The sequence below is a fragment of the Hippoglossus hippoglossus genome, chromosome 7 (genome assembly GCF_009819705.1).
Source record: "Hippoglossus hippoglossus isolate fHipHip1 chromosome 7, fHipHip1.pri, whole genome shotgun sequence".
Taxonomy (NCBI): domain Eukaryota; kingdom Metazoa; phylum Chordata; class Actinopteri; order Pleuronectiformes; family Pleuronectidae; genus Hippoglossus; species Hippoglossus hippoglossus.
Window position 1 is genome coordinate 25,201,932 of NC_047157.1, and position 21,209 is coordinate 25,223,140.

The following is a 21,209-nucleotide window of genomic DNA, read 5'->3' on the forward strand; positions in this document are numbered from 1 at the left end:
ATGAGTATTTAAATTCCTCCTCCACCACATTTATTTAAAATGTATGAATACTTGTTCAGATTAAGATTTTACAAGTGCTTTATGTTAAACCAGTGATTTCTCCTCTGCACCTCGTAGATGGTTTCATTGAAATAAGGTACAAGTTTCCAATATTTCACAAAAGGCAGCAAACATTAGAGAGAAGTACGGAAAAACTCAAAACTGATTAGTTTGTCTTTTCTATCAAGCATCTCACGACCCCTCAGATTTAGGACTAAATTACCAAACTATAAATAAAGTAAATAAGTAAAATCTCTATCTGTACAGCTGCAGCATGCTGCTTCAAACTGATGCATCAATATTAACAATATGAGAAAGTCCTTTTTGATAATACTTTGGTTACAGGGACGCTTCTTCTGCAGGACAAGTTCTTTTACTTTTAATACTTCCAGCATTACAATGTAGTTTTAGGTCTGTTTTAATGTTTTTATATTGATACTTTTCCCTAAGTGAAGTATCTGAGTACTTCAAACTACTCTAATGCCTTGAACAAAAACTAATCATGGCTCCTTTGTCATCATTCAATCCCCAAACAGCAGCGGGAAGGTGATAAATGTATATTACCAGCTGCTCTCTGGCATTAATTCATCGCACAAAGACGTGGCATATGCCAGAGGATCAAATTTCTCTATCATCGTAAAAGTTGTGTTGTTTTCTAAATTGAAAGAGCATAGGGTCCCACTTTCACGAGACGACGTAAACTCCTGCACCTCAATAATTGTATCAGCTTATAAGAAGCTTACTGTAATTCCAATATTGTCTTCTTAGGGGCGGGCCGCCTAAAACACGAAACACAAATCATTTTTGCAAATTAAATGAAAACCCCATTCAAAGAGAAGCTATACTGGAGGAGCACGGAGGGATTAGCATGTAAGTCCGGCACATTTAATATTTACGGCGCAAATCGCACAATTAATCTGACAATGTGTTCTGTGTCTAATACCTGGTCTGACGAGGCCCGACATCATTATCAGTGAGGTGCACAGGGGTGGGGGGGTGGGGGGGGGAGTGAGCGGTGCACAACCAATCCAATTGTTTTCACATAATATTATCAAATGGGTGAATTAACCTTTTTGGAGTGGGCGCTCTACGGAGGTGGAGCTACTTCAGTCACGTCTTATTGTCTGTGTGCTGAGCTTTTTACAAACAGTCTGTGGTGCAGAGTGAAGTTAGAAAACCTTGTGTTCATCCCACCTGGTTTATCTGCAAGGAAGATTTTCCTTATAGAGGCCTGAATTGTCTTTAGAACAGTTCACTCGTGTGGTTCATATATAAGTTTGAATGACTTTCTGAACTGCAAAACCGACACAATCTTCAAAACTAAATTCAGAACTTGTCAAAAAAGAAAAAAGTTCAATATAAACCACGGGAGCAGCAAAACAAACATTGTGCTTTCACTTTGAAGACAAATTGCCAAACAGGAAGTGGTTCTATGAATGTTCTATATCTATATATATATATATATATATATATATATATATATGCACCTGTGTGATGACCCATATCTATCTATCTATCTGTCTATCTGTCTGTCTATCTATCCATCCATCTAGATATAGATATATAGATATATAGATATATAGGGGGGGCATTAGCCCAGGGAGCCATAAAAGCTAGAACCGCCACTGTTTTGATAAGAGACGTTCACGGACACTTAAAATCTCGGGAATCTGGAGACACAAGCCCCTCAGATGCGGCCTCGTGCGAGCCGCTATAATAAAACATCAGCAGAAAAAAAGAAGAGAGAGAGAGAGAGAGAGTTTCCTGCAGGAGGTGCTGCTGAGTGTGAAGGGTTAACGGGAGGAGGCGCAGCTCCTCTGGGTGGAGTGAAGCTCGCAGAACTTCAACACACAAATTAGCCCCGAAGGCTCCGATGCTGCTGCGCTGTGTGTGCGTGAGAAACAGCGACGGGGACGCGTAGAGAGAGAGAGAGACAGTGAGAATAAAGAAAAAAGACGCGTCAGCTCCGTGCGTAAAAAGATCCAACCCGTGCGCGGACATGGGCGACGTGAGCGAGGACGCGCTGCTGGACTACTTCTGCTCCCGCGGAGGAAACTCGGGCAAAGTGAGGAACGCAGACATCATGAAGACGTTCAAGCCTTTTATTGGCCACGGTGACGCGCAGCTGCGTGGTGAGTATCCAGCCGTGGGGTCGTGGATGAAGGTATATGGAGGAGGAGGGGGGTGAGGGGGGGGGCGCAAAACATCAGCCGCCCTCGTGTTTGCCAGACTCTCCTCCATCATGTCACTGATGATAACATGCATTTTTAATAAGTCTACACCCCCCCCCCCCCCCCACCCCACAGTGCTGCTTCAGAAAACCCTCCATTGCTCTGGGTTCCACATCAGACTACATCTGGTTTGAATTAAAGCTCCTTCATGGATCCACAGTTCCAGCAGGAGTTGTGTCATTTCCTCCTCTCCCCCCCCCCAGGGGCGGTTGTAGCAGCACTGAGGACCAGAGACTCTGACACATGATGCAGCTCCTCACACTATGAACAATGGTCCCTCAGCGAAACGAGGATTGGTTAGAGATGAGCACTGGTTCCCACCGTGTTGGTTCAGGATCCCTGTGTGTTTACTGTGTGGTTCTCCCTCCACCCACTAACTCTACATGTGCTGATGTAACCCTGAATCATCGCCGAGGCCGGGATGCTTCTCGTGTTTCTACTGACTAACGGGTGTGAGAGAAAAGTCACGTGGAAGTAACTCTCAACTCTTAAAGATGCAAATACAAAGTTTGAATCTGTAAGCAATTAAATGTTGCTCACAGCTGAAAGACTCATTCAAAGGTTCTTGCTGCGAAAGCTTTACTTTACTCTGGAATGACTAGAGCAGCTTTCAGACTTGACCTCGGGGTAAACTCCAGTTTGATTCAGGAAGTGACGTTTTAACTCCGCTGCGGAGATCACGTGATTTCCTTGACAACACACCGACAGCGTCATCAGCTCGTATCTCCACAAACTCTCCTGACATCTTCGTCAGTGTCTCCTTCGTGTGTGTAGTCGCTTTTTCACAGGGACACATTTGTTTTCTTTTTCATTTGTCTGTCGCGCGTTAGAAGTGTCATCTTAGCTTCTGTAGCTTGTGGACGGATTGTGACACAATGGGCCCCCCACCCCACCCCACCCAACCCTTTATAAAGGCCACAAGCCTCAGGCTGCATTTTCATTTGAAACAATGATGATGCACATTGAGCAACTTGATCTGTTGATCATAAAAGAGACGAGCGCTCGTGACGTAAGCCGTATTGAAAACAACTGAAAGGCCAAACTTAAAGTAGAGATTTCTGTAAGAGAGATAGACAGAAAGATAGATAGATAGAGAGATAGACAGAAAGATAGATAGATAGAGAGATAGATAGATAGATAGATAGATAGATAGATAGATAGATCGATAGATAGATAGACAGACAGAAAGATAGATAGAGAGATAGAGAGATAGATAGAGAGATAGAGAGATAGAGAGATAGACAGACAGAAAGATAGATAGAGAGATAGAGAGATAGAGAGATAGAGAGATAGACAGAAAGATAGATAGATAGATAGATAGATAGATAGATAGATAGAGAGATAGATAGATAGATAGATAGATAGATAGATAGATAGATAGATAGATAGACAGAAAGATAGATAGATAGATAGATAGATAGATAGATAGATAGATAGAGAGATAGATAGATAGATAGATAGATAGATAGATAGATAGATAGATAGATAGACAGAAAGATAGATAGATAGATAGATAGAGAGATAGATAGATAGATAGATAGATAGATAGAGAGATAGAGAGATAGACAGACAGAAAGATAGATAGAGAGATAGAGAGATAGAGAGATAGACAGAAAGATAGATAGATAGATAGATAGATAGATAGATAGATAGATAGAGAGATAGATAGATAGATAGATAGATAGATAGATAGATAGATAGATAGATAGATAGACAGAAAGATAGATAGATAGATAGATAGATAGAGAGATAGATAGATAGATAGATAGATAGATAGAGAGATAGAGAGATAGACAGAAAGATAGATAGATAGATAGATAGAGAGATAGATAGATAGATAGATAGATAGATAGATATACAGAAAGATATATAGATAGATAGAAAGACAGATAGATAGATAGATAGATAGAGAGATAGAGAGATAGAGAGATAGACAGAAAGATAGATAGAGAGATAGACAGAAAGATAGATAGATAGAGAGATAGATAGATAGATAGATAGATAGATAGATAGATAGATAGATAGATATACAGAAAGATATATAGATAGATAGAAAGACAGATAGATAGATAGATAGATAGATAGATAGATAGATAGATATACAGAAAGATAGAGAGATAGATAGATAGACAAATAGAAAGACAGAAAGATAGATAGATAGATAGATAGATAGATAGAAAGATAGATAGATAGATAGATAGATAGATAGACAGAAAGATAGATAGATAGATAGATAGATAGATAGAAAGATAGATAGATAGATAGATAGATAGATAGACAGAAAGATAGATAGATAGATAGATAGATAGATAGATAGAAAGATAGATAGATAGATAGATAGATAGATAGATAGATAGATAGATAGATAGATAAATAGTTAATGGGTATTTTAGTTTGTTTACAGCAGGTACAAATGTGTTATTACTATTTTCAGAATCCACATAGTCTACCTTTAAAGTGGCATGAAGTTGATTTATTGATTGCAGGGATGTTAGACTGTGTTTTATTGTATCTCTTCTTTCCCAATGCAGATGCACGTCCCATTAAAACCCTTCAGAGATAAAAACACACATCAGACTAATCACAGAACATTTGCTCTTAAATTCCATCTTTTGTTTTTGGCCCAGAAACCGAATAACGAGCTCCTGATGATTCCTCATGTTTCCATTCTGAATCTGCAGCACCTTTTTTTTTTTTGTACCTTTGGCACTGATACAGTGACATGTTGAATCCTCCCTCAATGATTATCCACAGTGACCTTGTGCTGCTCCAGATGCAGCGTCAGCAGTGCAGTTGTTGACAGAGGTTTAGAGCGCGGCCATCTGACACGGCCGTCCAATTAGAAGAGTGCTTAAAGTCTGTCGTGGCATGTGGTCGCAGCTTTTCGCGTCGTGATTGTGATGATAGCGTTTTTTAATCATAATTAAGTCCACATGCATGACTGGGTGCAGACGTCTCTAATGGGCTCGCTGTTCCATCAGATGGGGGGAAAAAACTGGGGCACGGTGGGAAGTGCAGTGGTGTCCAGGGGGGTGGGGGGGGGGGGGGGGGGCTGTGTGCACATGTGTGTGTTTGTGTGCGAGCTGCTTGTTTCTGCCGACCTCTGGCTAATAACTAACGTGCACGATGCTACTCGCCGCTACTAAGCGATAAGGAATTCTTTTGTTGAGGCAGATGTAAGTGTCGGCTTCCCTTTGGACTTCCTGTTGTTGTGAGCGTGAGCCGCACAACCGTCCCGAACTACACATGTTTCTCTCCGTCCAACACCAGGAAAGGGAAACACTTCAATTGTCCCAGGAGCTGCGTGTCCGTGTTCACCTTCGCATGAATGGAATACCTACGCCTGGAAAAAATCCCCCCCCCTCCGTGCTTGCGTAGCGGAGAGGCCGCTCCGAACCACAGAGTCGGCACATGCCTGAATATCTGCTCACGTCGTGTAAACAGAGACAAGAGAGTTTTATCAGCTGCTGCCTGTTTGGTTCCCACAGGAAAAGGTGGTGTAACATGAGTCAGGGTTTTTGTCCTCACGGATCCACTGTGATCTGTTTGTGTCCCTGCTGATGCTGGAGGGGGAACATCTCCCTCTGTCCTGTCAGGAGCCTTTAAATCCTCTTAATGCCTCCACTTAGAAACACAAACCCTCAACTCATCCACCGTCATGTTACAAACAGGCACTTACACATCTGTCTGTCACCCACATGAAGCCACATTTTTTTCTTTTTTGCTCTCACGAATTAAATCCCTGGTGTCAAAGTATCACAGAACGGGGGAGATTCTATAAAAGCTATGTTTAGTTTTCTGTGTAACTTGTCGAGTGTTTTTTTCCCCTGCAGCTAAATACAGAGAAGAATTCAAGCTCATCATCGACCGAATCGCGGTGGTGAAGTCGGAGAATGTGAGTGATTTGAATATTTTTACCTTTTGTGGGTAAAACTCTGCTGCCATGTGTTCTGCATTTATATTTCTACACTGAGGCATGAAAAGTCGTTATTCCGGTGAAAGTATTTGTGACGTAACCAAGGATCGAGATCTGTTAACGTTTCCTCCCAGGGGACGGCAGCTGCAGATTTCATTTCCCCCTCAAACTATTTAAAGAAAGATTTTTAGACTAATAAACTTCACCAAGGAGGTCGTGTTTTGCAAGATTATGTAAAAAACTTACCACGAAACCTGGTGGAAGGATGTGGTATGGTTCAGGGAACTCTCTTACCTGTACAGTCACAGTTTTTACATTGTGTGCATCCTTGAAATATATCACTAAATCATTTTCAAAACTGATCTTTTAAGTATTTTATATCCTGCGTTGTTTACATCCAGGTTTGTTGCCGTCTCCCTCTTTCCTACCATTGTTTGGGCATTCCTGAAATTCTCAGTGCAACGCAGGCATCCCATAGGTCGTAGTGTCAGTGTGAGGATTGTGCATTACGTCCTGCACGTGCACAAAGACGTCAACAACTGCACAGAAAACCTTTATGAGCTGCACCAGGAGACGAGAGCTCAGTTTAGTACGAAGATAAAACTATTGTCTGCCTCTGTGCGATGTTCAGGTTTGTTCAAATTTGTACATTTTCCTGCTTTTCAAACACATCTTGTGTCTCAGGGTGAGAAGTTCCTCGTCCTGAAGAAGAAATACAGGCAGCAGCTGCAGGAGCGCGATGCCAGACATCACGACTCGGACGGGGACGGACAGAGACGTCAGAGTCCGTCCAGAACAGCAGCCGCTGCACAGTGGGACTCTTCTCCGCACCAGCACGAAAGACGGGATGAGCGCGCGTCACGTGGGGAGGTGAATATATGAAGCTCGTTATTCTCCTTTTTTTTTAAAAAAACGTTAAATAAATTGGGGGATGATTCAGCAGCGACACTTTGTGCCGTCGCCCTGCAGGACAACGTGTTTACTCTTTGTCTGAGCATCGCATTTACTTCTAAACAAGGTCGTCTTTGTCGGCGCCTTTTCTCTCCTCGCACGTGTCGGCCATCTAACTAACGACGGCTCTGTGGCGTCGACGCACAGACAGAACACTGTGGAACAGGGAATAAAGCTCTTCGGATGGGGGGACATGTAAGTTAGCCGCTGTGAGACCAAAGGGACGGTCAAAGGGCTTATGTCTTTACATAAAGGACGGATCTGGTTAAGACTAATGCACAGAAGCACTTGACTTTTGTGAAGATAAACACCGCGCGTTATATGTTTAATGCACAGTAATCCTCTGGAAGTACTTCTACATATTGTTCCTGCAATAAACTTGAGCGTGGAGCCATAGATTTAAAGGATTAACGTGTTTCATGCTGCGGGTTGAACCTCCTCACACATGTTTTGCTCAAACAGGCCCTAAAGTAAACATAATGTGTCCACACCCAGATGGTGAAGGATCGAGCAGGCGAAGCGCTGACGCTGCCGTTCACCTCGACACGGTTCAGTGTTTGACCTTCGGAGAAAGTTTGTGTTTGTAGCTCAGTGAGAAGCTGTTCAGAGTTCAGGTTATAATCAATACCTTGACTCCTCCCTTTTCTGAATTATCGACTTAATTATCCCTTTAGGAAAAACACAGCAGGTTTTGGTTTTTAGGAAAATGTATATATTATATTAAGGCTAAATCTCACGAGAAGCTCTCCCCGGCTTGGAAGCTGCGGTTGTTGCTGCCCAACCCCGATAAGCAGTCCTCCAACAGGGCTGCTTAAGTACAGTGTCAACAGAGGTAAGACACTTGAAGACAGACACTTAAAGTATCTACAAATGTCTCAAACCCAAACCCAAATAAAACCGGATTAAACTACACAGGCAGGACATGTTTGCTTCCATGAAAGTGAGAGCCTCTTGCTGGATTATACAGGAGACTATTTAGTTAATTCAGAAAAACTGAGCAGCAATTATTTGGTAAAACGAAAATGATCTCATTAATTGTTTAATTAACGAGACTCATGTAGAGAAATTGCTTGAGATGGTGTTCACGTATTATCAGAGCACATTCAGATGCACGTGGACACACAAACACATTGTCATTAAACACATCCCTCAACTCAGACTGTGTAAAAACATTAGTTTGACGAAAATTATTTATTGAGAAGTGAGATCAGATCCCAATTGACCACAGGAGACACGTTCAGGACGTATTTCAACATCAGGTGCGATGGTCGGTTGTGATCGGATCCCTCAGGACAGATGTTAACAGCAGGTGTGAACTGTTCTCCTACAGGAGCAGAGGACAGGAGCAGTCACCAGGCAGCTCCCTCCACCTCCTGTCATCCACATCCAGGTTCCCTCAGAGCCGAGCAACGGGGACGAGGAGCTGGACAAGGATTCAGGGTCAAAGGTGACAATTTGACTGATTGAGAGGAAGTGGACGAATATATATACACACATATACATATTATAGTACACACATATACATATTATAATACACACATATATAATATACACACATATGGTTGTTATGCTCACAGCCACTTATCTTATATATGTCTTATATATGTTTGTTTTAATTCCCTAACCTTTTATTGTGAAAATTATGAACTAATGAAATCAGTTCATACAATTTTTTAACACGTTTCCCATAAAAGCAGCTGATTAATTCACTTCCATCTTTATAGAATAAAACTAGTGAGACTTCACCTGCTGCTGCATTAAAGTGACGCACAGATTCATGCATTAATAGTTATATTATTATATTATAGACGATATAATACAAGAGCTGAAACAAATAACTGTTAAATCAGCGACTACCTTTTATAGTTTATTGATCTTTTCATCCTTTTCAAGCACAATTAGTGAAAAATGTTTCAGATTTTAGCCTCTGAAATTAAGAAAATGAGCCATTTTCTTTTCTTTGTCATATTAAATAATAAGTAAAACATTATTAAAGAAGAATAAAATGCATATTAACTGATAATTGAAACAATGAATGCATGTTTACTGATATCTGTCTCATTTCCTGCTGTTATTTTATCTACATTATTTCATCTTTGCATTTATATCTATATCTATCACTATCCACTTATATCTGCGCACTCACCCTCACTGCAGTGGTCTCCGTGTCACCCACCAGGTGGCGCTAAGTAAATTACCTGGATTTGTCACCTACAGCAGTGGGTGGAGGGAGGAGCGGTGGGGGGGGGGAGGAGGAGGAGAAGGAGGGCCGGTGTGAGAATCTGCATCTAAATGAAGCTCCCTGTTATTATGTTGAGCAGCAACATGTTGGAGCTCATTAGAAAGATAATAATCACTTGTGTTCATTACAGAGGTCACAGAGAGATATGGGGCTTCGCTCCTCGCTCGGCACAATAGACACATGAAATATGTTGGAATGTGTTAATGTGGAGCCACAATGGGATTAAGAGCGTTTGCTGAAGGTATTAGTCCCTTTGAACTTTGTATTTAAGGCCGTCGACGGTTGTTTCGTATCAAAGAAGTTACCTGGCTCGTTATTATTAATCCCGACGCCCGGGGCTGTAAACTGTGAAGTCCGTCTCCCAAAGGCTGATGGGAAGTTTAATTTATCATATCATTATTTCAAGTGAAGGATCATTCCTTTAAATTTTAACACATATATCAGGAAGTGAGCGTTTCCCTTCCCCAGAATCTTATTTGACCTTTAGTGGATTACAGTAGATTTCAATAGAGAGGAAATGTGTGTTGGCTGAAAGTATCTGTCCTGGGCAGGTGAATAGGTAAAAATAAATCACAGCACAGAAATGCAAAACATTAAATGAGAAATTTGAGTGTTAGGTCCATGTTGAAGAAAAGAGATTCTGAGATTTCGAGAAGAAAGTCTTGAAGCCGAAGAAAGTTTTAATATAACCATGAGAAAAGAGTTGGAACTTTGTAATTTCACAAGAATAAAGTCTGAATATTACGACGAGAAAATATGATATGGAACTAAAATTGTAGCATTGCAATTATAAAGACTTAATCTGTATTTAAAAAATTATCTGTAGGAATTAGAAATTCAACTCTTATCTGGATCCCAAATTTTGTACAAATCTCATTGTAAAACTTTTCACTGTAGAACGTTTCCTTCTCCAGTCAAGAGATGATTTCTGTCTCTGCTTCTTTCTTCAGAATAGACATAAGAATGCGAAAATTAATAAATCTATGTATAAGCTATATTAAATATATAATCAAAGTTCTGATACTGATGAGCCAAACTATTAAGTAATAAAATATAACTCAACAAGACGCTATGTTATGAAAGAAGTTGTTTAAACTCTGTGTCCTTGTGGTCGTATTAAGCAGTGATTCTCAACCTGGGTCAACAAATATATATATTTTTGTTAAATGACATATTTTAGTTTTTTCCTTAACTTGTGTGAAGCAGTGATACGATCTGAGTCAGACTGGACGTTAGTGAGTCTGTGTGCGACTCAGAAAGGTTGAGATTCACTGATCTTACAGCAAGTTGATCCAATTTAGTTCAATTTTATTTGTAAAGCACCAAATCATCACCTAAATTATCTCACCTCACTTTCCACCGGTCGCATGAGCCAAAAATAATCTTCTTCTGATTTAGATTAATCCTAAAATTCACTTTTGAAACACAAAAAAGCCCAAAAATAATAAATAAATAAATCACCAATTCCGGCTTCTGATTTATCTTCTATGATAATAAACTAAATATCTGCGTGTTTGGGACAGTTTGATATTTGATGAAGGGACATAAATTGGTGGTGAGAATAATATCTGCAGCTCTAGAAGCCATTAGACTGTGAATCAAAGTGCGGGGGGGGGGGGGGGTACTGTATTTGCTGGCAGTCTCGTCCCCTCTCTGTCTTTTTCCTCGTTATTATCGGGCTCCAACAAAAGCACTAAAGAAATGGACGTGTGTCAGAGAGCAACAGGCTGGATAAATACTGCCCCCCCCGAAACACTTTTCATGTTCAGCTCGCTGACGTGTGACGTGAAAGTGTTTCAACATCGTTTCTGATCTGAGAACGATTTGCTCGCTCCAACATAAATCAGCCGAAGTGACAGTTTTACACTCGCGGGCTCGGTCACGACTGTGAGTTCCTCCCCTCGACCACTTCAGGCCCGAAGAGGCGACGACAACAACTGTAGGCTTGTTGTTTTTGGGGTTAATTGTTAATTGGATTGTTATTCATTACCCCTCGTGTGTGAAAGTGTCACCTCGGCCTTGCTCTCCCATTACCTCCCTCCCTGTCTGTCACCCTTTGGTCGCGTCTCGTCAGCTGGAAACAGCACAGCAGCGTGACCTCGCTCTGAGAGTGTGTGTGTGTGTGTCTGTGTGTGTGTGTGTGTGCAGCCTGTGATGTTGTGTGACGGACACAGTTCAGTTAACGTGTGTCACCTCTGAGTAACAGTTTTCTGTTTCCTGTCTCTCAGTCCGAGTCGGAGCAGGACGAGGAGGGAACCGGCAGCTTGGGCTCCGCCGCCGTCGCCGTGAGTCCAATTAGTTTTTTTTGTGTCTTTTCCCAGAAGATGTGTGAGAAAACATGAGGTGAAGTAAAAGTCAAGTGAAGCAACAGCAGCTTCATCTACCAAAGTGTGACAGGAAATGGAAAAACAGGATGTGGATAGTTGGGTGTGTGTGTGTGTGTGTGTGTGTGTGTGTGTGTGTGTGTGTGCGTGTCTAAGCACCCCCCCTCTCTCTGCTCCAGCTGGATCCCATAGAGAAGGAGTGGATCTACTCGGCCGCCGGCGCTCGAGTCCCTGACCTCTCTCAGCTGCTCAGGCAGGACCCCTCTCTGGCAAACAAGAAGGTAGAGCTGCCCCCCCTCCCCCCCCCCGATCTGCCTCTGAAAAGACACAAATTGGATCTTGTTCTCAGATTTGTGGCCATCTGCAGATAAAGTGACACAACACAATGCATCATGGGACGAGAAACTCAAGCAGACACACGTTTCAAACTAAATTCCAGGTTCGACAAACGTTTTAGGAGGAAAAATCTAATCCCAGATAAATAGAGCTCAACAACTCGGTTCTAGAAGTAAAAAATCTGACGAGATTGTCTGGACATCAACTGCGTTATAGAAAAATAAAGTGTTTCATTCACCATGTCGAGGTGAAACTGAGACTCGAGTCATCATTCCTCCAGAATATGAGCGTTTAGTCTTAACACATATTCAAGCAAACATAACTTCAATTAATCTGATTTATAAAATTATCAAGGATCTTGAATATAAGACTTATTTTAAGTTGTTTTGTGCAGTAAAAGACTTCTAATGCAGGTAATTAATCACAAATACAGATTTTAATGATCCGTCCTTTTAGCCACTCAAACATCAAACAGCAGTAACGTGAGGACGCTGTGTTCTTCACGTGTGAAAGTTACTTTGCATGTGTCTGAATTTCTTTCTACTTCAGTTCCTCTGACTTTGTAGTTCCTGCAACTATTTGGTCGACGAGGACTAAACCCGATATTGTCTCACTGCTCCGGTTCAACTGATTATTAATGGTTTTGTGTTTCTTTTCTTTTGGGGGGCGTGTCAAACCAGGACTTCACCTCTGTAAGTAGTCTACGTGTGACGTGCTGCTAACTGTAATTTGATGTCGTTATTTATTAAGTCGCTGTCTGTGACGTGAATTCTGACTTGAAGCCTCTTGTGTTTTCCCTCTGACGCTCCTGACCGATGGTGACCGTCCTTTCAGGGGGTAAGTGTCCTCTCTCTATCATCACCTACAGGCTGAGGCTACATCCACACATCCACGCCTCAGCTGCGCCTGGCGTCCACACAAGAAGTTTGGAAACGCTGCTGGTCCCAGTTTAGTTTGGAAACTATTTTCAGTCACGGCGTAGCCTTCGCTGATTCGTCAGGCTCCCGTCACGTGACCTCCTTCCAGAAGGAAACAATCAGCCTCGGCTACAAGTGTAGAAAACAACATGGAGAATCAATCAGAAGCGTTGCTGAGCTGTTGTCTTTGCTCACAGCTGTTGTGCAGTTGAATTCTGCCTTTTTAAGATAAGATAAAACGTTATTGAGCCACACACCAGGGAAATTCTGTTGTTACAGCAGCAGGCAGCTCAGAACGAGGCAGACAAGAGAATACAAATATATAAAAGAAAAGCAATAGAATAAAAGTAAATTTAAAAAATCCTGAGTGTGTACATTATATACACCTTTTCACTTTAGTGGTTTAAAGTAAAGTAAAGTGGCACAGGATGTATTTACGAGCAAGTAAAAAACAATTTGTACACAAGAAAAAAACATTTTAAACTTAAGAAGAACCCGTTTGTACATAACAACAAATGTGCAAAAAGTTATTTTCTGTTTAAAATAGTGCAAATAGTATAAGTTCACGTAGTATAAATATGATACAACTGCTTGCGTAGAAGAGGAGTAAGTGAGCCGAGATGCTCATGAGGACAGAGATCATTTTAGTTTGAAAATGCCATTTTCATTAGTATGGCTGTAGCTTTATGTTTTTCAGAATAGAATCCAGCTCCTCGCGAAGGTTACGTCCGTCACAACAAACCACATCTCAGCTCGCCGCCTCTCGAACCCATCCGCCGATTCCTCGAAAACCACGTTTTGCTTGTATAACTTTCACAAGCTCACCCACTGGAGGTTTTCCCTGTAACGGTGTTTTCCGAGAAGCCCGTGTTAAAACATCCAGATCATGCATTTCAAAAGGTCCACTATCAAAAGGATTATGAAAGATAGCTTTTTAGCTCCTGCGCCCCCCTGACAACCCAAATCCTTTTATTTGTCTCCCTGTGCGCTTAAGAGATTTGAGCTCATGTTTGTTGTCCCTCCCCTGTGTCACAGTTCTCACACTGTCCTGTGGCCGTGGCGGACCACCTTCTAAGAGTGGCCCTTAAGCCCCTGCCATCCCCACCCGGACAAGATAGCACGGCCGCCATTGAAGTGCAGGGAGATGTAGGGGGGGGCCGCTGGGATTAAGGAGAGTCTTAATGCCCCACAAAGACTTCACCCACTTAAAGATAATCTGAAAGTAATAGAGCAGGCTGGGATTAATTGTAGAACAATGCTGGTTGTGTCCCTGGGAAGGTGCTGAGTCCCCCCCGGGCCTCTTTGATGTTCCCTTTAGCCTTCAGCCTTCCCCTGTGCAGCAGAGGTGGATGCTTCGCCACAGATAACGTACACTGATACCCACAATCCAAAAAGTCTCATGAGAACCAAAGGGCCTTAAATCCCAGGTGCTGGTGTATTTGATCTGTCCTGACTTTGCTCCGCAGAAGGTGCAAACCAGCACCGGGGTCTGAGTCCCGTGTTTGGCGAAGGACTGAAGGGATTACTCTTCATCCTGAGGAGACTTAAGTGTTTCCTGTTCTGACCAAATGTTTGTCGGGATCAGGTGGTTTTAGAGATATGCTCTCGAGCAGTGGTTTAACAGTGAGGTTGCTTAAAAGTGAAGAAGTCAGATCTCCTGTAAGTCTCTCCCTCTCTCTCCCTCTCTCTCCCTCTCCCTGTGTCTTCCTGCTCGTGACGTGGACCTCTGTTCCTGCTGTGACGGACTTCCTCCTCCACACAGTTTGTAAGTACATCATTAGCCCATCACTCCTCAGCGTCTCCCTCTGCGTCCAGGGCAGCGTCAGGCTCACGGCTCATTGTGTCACCCGTCGACGCGAAGCCCTCTGTAGCCTCCACTTCCCTCACTGGGGAGCGCGGGGTGGGGGGACACGACCGTCCCCGAGTGACGGGACAGGTGGGGGGTCGCCCCCGGTCGGTGGAAAGAGAAACGTGAGGCGCAGGAAGGGAAGACGCAGCATCCTGTCCGGCCTCGTCCATCACTCCTGCCCACGGGGGGACCCGCCGAGCCGCCTGTCAAAGAGCCCTCTGGCCAATCTGTCTTAAGATGTGACAGAGGACAGACAAAAGAGATGGAGACACTCCAGCCAGACAGCATCTATCACAATCTGTCTCTGACGCAGAGAGATGAAGCAACATGTCGCTTCCTCATCCCCCTCAGTGGACACAAGCAGACATTTTTATCTGGCCGGCTGTTGGACAAGCTTTTTGTACCTCGCTCGGCACGATTAGCATCGTAAACACAAAAGGACGCGTGTCCCGTTCGGCCGTTAGTCGTAGCCCCAGTTTGTCTCTCAGAGGTAAACAAGTGTTTCTCTGGAACAAGAAATACTGGGTCTCGTCCTCACAGCTGTTCTGACTCAGACTCCTGATAATCCAAGAAAAGAACTATATAAAAGATTTTAAACTTTTTTTATACTTCTTATCCAGGCAGCCAGAAGACAAACTGATTTAAATTCAGGAAAAAAAGTTGATCCATAAACTTGTCAGCAACAATTTAATGATGTAACCGATTGAGGTAAAGACATTTTTCTTAACTTAGTTGATCAAGTTTTATAAAATTGATTGTTTTATATAAAAAAAAAAACAATCGAATTATAGATGTCAGGTAAATTTAATGGGAGTAAAAAAGTCCAATATTTTACTCTGGATTGTAAAGGAACAGAATTTTAAAGTAGCTGAATATTTGAAATACTTAGTACATAGTAGTATAGTATATATCCGTTTGTTTGACCTTATGAATACGTCTATAATCTCTTACTCCATTTAAGTTCCATGTGACTGTTCTCGAGCTCCACATGAGAAAAACAAGAAGTTAAAGTTAAAAAAGTTTCCCCCCGTCCACTGTGGATGTGTAACTCTGAGCCGGCCCCTGTTCGCTCGGCCGTGTGAGGTCTCGACCTCGGTCGGCGGACGGCTGTGGTTGTTTAGCCGACATCTGCACCGACGCTCGGCTTCCACCTGCCGATGACCCGTAATTACGCAGCTTAAAGTGGTGTAGCAGAAAAGATCACAGCTGCGGACAGACAGGTGGATGTGGTTTGCACGGGACCGGCCGAGTTCCCTGCTCCGTACATGTGTCTATTATTATAGCATCTACACTTTGAGTATCTTAACATGTGGGTGTATCTGTAAGGGGGGGGGGGGGGGGGGGGGGGCTTGTTTCCCTCCTTGACGTGTGCTGACAGTCGCGCGGTGATGTCTGGGTGGGTCTCCCCTCTGCGGGTCACACTAACATCATCAATCTTCCCCCTGGTGACAGGCGGCCGGGCCCCCCAACTGTGGGCACAGGGCTGTGTTGTTTTGTAATTAGGCTCCGTTAGATGGCAGGAAACCATCTCTCCATCCCTCTTTCTCACCATCCCTCCATCCATCCACACCCCTCCGTGCGCAGCTGGGCCCTCTGCCCTCGCCCCCGGCCAATGAGAAGCTGCCCTGGCTCGGCTTGGGACGACGCCACAGTGATTACCGCAGAACCGAGTGGGGGACAGGGTTGTTCTGAATAACTTCTGTCTTGGTTTCTCACAGACGGCTCTGCACTGGGCGGCCAAACATGGCAACGAGGACATGGCCGCGCTCGTGGTCAACGCCGGTGCTGATGTCAACACCAAGTCAGTGAGTGTGTTCTTCTGTTTTTCATTGAGACGCAATGATTTCGAAAGGGGGCACTCCAACGGGTTCAGGACAAATGTGCAACGTGTAAACTTAAAAATTAGGACAAAGAAAAGTTTATCAATCATCAATATACGGGGGAAACGTACAGTGATGTCGCACACAAGCGTATTCACAGAAAGCACAAAAGCCACAACACGACTACAAGCCACACAACAGAAACACAAGGCAGACAAGTGAGCGACAACAATAAAATGAGCAGAGTTACTTTCTGTGGTCGTGTTTTTGTTTTCTTGCCGTCTTTCCAACACAAGGCATCATATTCAGCTCCTCTGCTACCACATCCAAACGAGCAGATGTATCTACGTCTGTAAAACTAGCTCTGAACTTTATTATACATGTGGCTGCTGAGGAAACGATGCTGTGCTCCTCACGTTCAAAACACCGTCCTGGTCGAATGCTGCGGATATTTCATGTCGAGACAAATTCGCTCAACTGCAGCACTTGATATCGTGGAAATAAAGTTGAAACTACAATTTGCAAAACACGAGGCAACAGGAGAGAGAAAAACAAATCTGCTGCACTTTACATGCACAAAGTTTGTCGCACAGAAAAACATCCGAAGTCTCAAACCGAACCTCAAAATAATCGGGGTTGTCTTTTATATTTCAGACTTCAGAAAGTCTCCTCCAGAGTCGTGCATCTTGACAAGTAAACTACATTTTGTGTGTAAAACCAGTGGAGTGCCTCTTTTGGGACGATGGTGCTTTGTATTTTGCTTTTTTTGTGACGTGCACATCCTCTGATTTATCCACGATGTTCCTCTTCTTTCTTGCAGCATGTGAGTATCCAGGCTCCTATCAGGCCGCGCTGGGCTCGGTAGAATAAAGCTGCTTTGGTTTGAATCTATTTGAAACAACAGGACGACAACAAGGCTACTGGTTTGTTCTGCCGTGTCCCCTCGGTGATGTAATGGTCCCTAAATGATCTCTATGAAGATGCAGCTGTGCAAATGCATTACAGCAGCACGTGGTGCCGGGCGGCGCTAATAAATCATGTCATGTCAACGTTAATTGTTTCTCAAAACAGTGCGTCCGTGTGCCCGCGTGCACAACTCCTGAAAACTCTGCAATTTTCAGGGAATTACCAAGCAATTATGTTTTTATCATTATCGGGTGTTTCCATAACCTCTGCTAATTTGTCTCTTTTTTTTCCTCTCACTGCTGTTTTCATTGGCTGCGTTTGGGGCCTGGGAATCTCCAGGGGGTAGGTACCGAACCAAAACCCTCCTCAGCTCCGTCCCCGCAACTCCACAGAGAGTCAAACTGTCCCTTTTGAACTCCTCGCTCGTAGAAAGTAGAAAGAAAAATACTTAAAAACTTGACAATTAAAAGTTTTGAATTTTTCTATTTCAATGTTTTCCTCTTGTTTCTTCGTTCTCCAGGGTTACACAGCTCTGCACATCGCAGCGTTACACGGCCACCGGCATATTCTGGACCTGCTCTTACGGAGATATGGTAAAAATGGCTCTCATTTAAAGTGTTGCTCACCTCGATAAAACTGCTTTCAGACATTCACTGAACTCCGGATTATCTCTGGACATTCTGCTGAGGGGCTGTAAGTGAGCGGCTCCGGACTTTCTCCAGAGTTTCTCCTGCCAGCCCCCCCCCTAGTAAAAACTCCGGATAATGTCCAAATGAGCTCATGTGTCAATGGATTTCTGGAGAATCTCCTCCTGTGTTGTTCATATGTGAAACTCAAACTCTGGAGAAAGTCCGGACCCAACTGTGAGGACATTCTCCGGAGTTCATGTCTGAAAATGGCTTGAATCGACAGTAACTTACAGCATGAAATGGGCTGATTAGTCATTTTTCACACATTTGTTTTCTCAGCTAAATATAATCGACAATAAAATTCTGTCCCGCAAGTTTATGTTACAGAGTTAAACCCTTTATTTCTATTGGTTCTTTGATGGTTTCACTTTTATTAAACCAGTCAGTCAGATTAAGAGGAACAACTGGTTTCACTCTCATGTGGTTATTTATCTTTTACCTCTGGATTAGGAGTTTCTTTTGGTGTTTGGATAAATGTTTAGACGAATCTTACCTGCTGTTTTCTGAGATTTGTTTTTTAATTCTTATCAGGCGCCAAAGAAAACTTGAGGGATTACAGCGGCCACCTTGCCTTCCACTATCTGAACGTCAAAGAGCCAGAGGGTCCAGAGGAGGAGATCGAGCTGCGTGAGTCATAAATCATTTAATAGATAATAACTCTTAGTTGTGTTCATGTAAAAACACTAAAAACTTTCTCTCATCGATTTAACATTTGTTTCCCTCCGGTAGCAGAGCTTCACGTCACTCAGGCCAGGGAGCGGAACAGGAACAGGAAGTTGGTGACGCTGTTCCACTCCAAGAAGAAGTGGGGCTCGGCGGAGGAGCTGGCGCCGATCGAGGAGGAGGAGAGGACGCCGTCGCATCAGCTCGTCCCGCCGCCGTTCAGACCCCGAAAGTTCTCACGCTGAGGAGAAACGGTCACCGGGGAACGATTTCTGACTCGGACATTCTGGCTTTTACGTTCATATTAACACGTAACGTAACCCCCCCCCCTGCATTTACCATGAAGTATTAATACTGTGTGTGTATATTAATTATGTACACACACACACACACTTGCTGATGCACCTCAAAGCTCGTACAAGTACTGAGCACCGAAGCTTTAACTCTGAATAAGAATCGTGATGCTGCGCCTACAAAAGTTTTATTAAAGCCTTTATACTTTACTTCCTGTTACTTAATGTTACTTATGCCTTTAAAATGTCGAATGAGCTCAGGCTACAGTGATTCTTTAAACTTTCTTCACGCTTGTTTGTGCTGAAGTTCTGACGAGAAGACGACAACTGGTCCGTGAAAGTGTCCAGAGTTACAGGATGAAGCTGGTTTTATTCTCCATTTTAAAACGAGTCATTTCATTCGCCACAGATTTGATGTTGTTGTTATTTACAGCAGCAGGTGAGAGTATGAAGGACAACATGAAACCACAGTTCGAAGCTTCAGCTAAAATATTTTAACCTTCGCATTCGACATTGGAGCCGTTACATTGTGAATCTGAATCACAGAAAAATCCCATTTATTTTTCTGAACATAGATTTTGTTTATCAGCCACAAAATTGCAACCATCAAACGTCGACTTACCAAAAACTACGAGACGGTGAAACGATGTTAAAAGCTCTTATTCACACCGTCGAGAAGAAGTACTACATTACCCACAATCCTCAGGTGTATGAGCAGTGTCTCTGATTGGTGAAGCTGGCTGTTAACACGGAAATGTTTCACCACAACCACGAGAGTCATGTCTGCTAGGATCAGGTGGTTCGGCGCCACATCCCAGAACCACCAGGACTTCTCTGAAGCAGGGATCAGTCGCAATGCTTCATGGGATATGTAGTTCCCTTTAAAAATAATTACGTGCACAGTCTTGTAACTTTGCTTTTGCATTTTCCAATATTATTTTTGCTCCAAATCAAATGTGTCACGGTCACGATTCATCTCGTAGCTGCTTCCAGGCTCCAAACTCTCTTTATGAGGATTTTCTGAAACGAGAAATTAACTTCAGTTCTAAAACTGTTCGTTTGTTTGAAGGGCTTTTGTACTGTTCATCATTTCCATTTGTTGTGATAATTGTGTAATCTAATCCAAAAGGACCAGCCGCAGTTTCATTATTTGCACAATATTTATACAATGAAGATATTTTGGTATAAAAACTGTATTTTATATCAAACTGTTCACTGTTTATTTTTGTTTAAACTAATATATGTTGCTGTGTGGCTGCTTCACTGTTGCATTGGAATTATCTCATTGTCCTCATAAAACACAGCAGAGCAACAACTTGTGATAACGCTTCTTTCTCTTTCCGTGGGACGACCAGAAATTCTTTAAAGCCGCTTTTGATCTTTCTTCAACTACCTGACTTGGCGGGCTGCAGATGGAGTAAATATGGGCCCCGCTAACTCTCCATACGGCTTTAAACCTTAATTCCTGATTAGCTGAAAAGGGCAGCACTTGCTTTCGGGTCCTGGATATCACACAACACAGAGGGGAACAGGGGCAAGTGTTTTTGTGCTTCATTTTTGAAGCCGGGATGTTTTGAGGGGGGGGGATAAGAGGGAGTTTCTGTAATAGATACTTATCTTACTGCCCTCAAGCCCCTCAAACAAAGTCCCCCTCTGAAGAGATTATAACCCAGGGAGGGCACATTAGCTCTAATCCCATGCTTTGAGGCCTCGCACCCCCATACCTCCCTCTGCCCCACTTATTTCAACCCTTCTGTTGCTGGGGGGGGGGGGCACCTTGTATCTAGTGCATGTATGAGCAGGGCCTGTGGCTACACACGAGGGTTGTGTGTGTGTGCACTCATGTTTGTGTGTGAGTCATAGGGGGTGGAGCGACTGTTTCAATAGCACGCTGACTCTAATGAAAAGCATTGAGGGGTGCATACTGCTGTGTAACTGATTCCTCTCTCTGAAGAGATTAGGAGCTACATTGTTGGTTCGGTTGCTCATTTCCATGAGAGCACAGCCTCCCACCAGCGGCTGCTCTGCTTTGT

The 21,209-nt window shown here is 43.1% G+C and overlaps 1 protein-coding gene across 5 annotated transcripts; it reads left to right on the plus strand.

Annotated features, from left to right (window-relative positions):
- The first annotated feature begins 1,774 nt into the window (after positions 1-1,774).
- LOC117764126 (ankyrin repeat domain-containing protein SOWAHC) lies at positions 1,775-20,384 on the plus strand. Of its 5 annotated transcripts, none has more exons than XM_034589659.1 (14): positions 1,775-1,799; positions 1,959-2,171; positions 6,104-6,165; positions 6,871-7,056; positions 8,468-8,584; positions 11,608-11,664; positions 11,883-11,984; positions 12,720-12,731; positions 12,874-12,876; positions 16,524-16,610; positions 17,634-17,639; positions 18,052-18,124; positions 18,752-18,847; positions 18,950-20,384. In XM_034589659.1, the coding sequence occupies exons 2-14, from the start codon at positions 2,039-2,041 to the stop codon at positions 19,126-19,128; spliced, it is 1,113 nt and encodes a 370-aa protein (XP_034445550.1). In that variant the 5' UTR covers positions 1,775-1,799; positions 1,959-2,038; the 3' UTR covers positions 19,129-20,384. The 5 variants fall into 5 exon arrangements, with proteins under 5 accessions (XP_034445550.1, XP_034445551.1, XP_034445552.1 ...); XM_034589660.1 differs by having other exon boundaries at positions 1,784-1,799; positions 1,963-2,171; XM_034589661.1 differs by having other exon boundaries at positions 1,785-1,799; positions 1,967-2,171.
- The last annotated feature ends 825 nt before the right edge of the window (positions 20,385-21,209 follow it).

Coding starts and splice junctions, on each gene's coding strand:
- LOC117764126 (XM_034589659.1), top strand. CDS start 2,039: ATGGGCGACGTGAGCGAGGACGCGCTGCTGGACTACTTCTGCTCCCGC. Junction 11,665..11,882: donor TGGGCTCCGCCGCCGTCGCC/GTGAGTCCAATT, acceptor TCTCTGCTCCAG/CTGGATCCCATAGAGAAGGA. Junction 18,125..18,751: donor CCTGCTCTTACGGAGATATG/GTAAAAATGGCT, acceptor AATTCTTATCAG/GCGCCAAAGAAAACTTGAGG.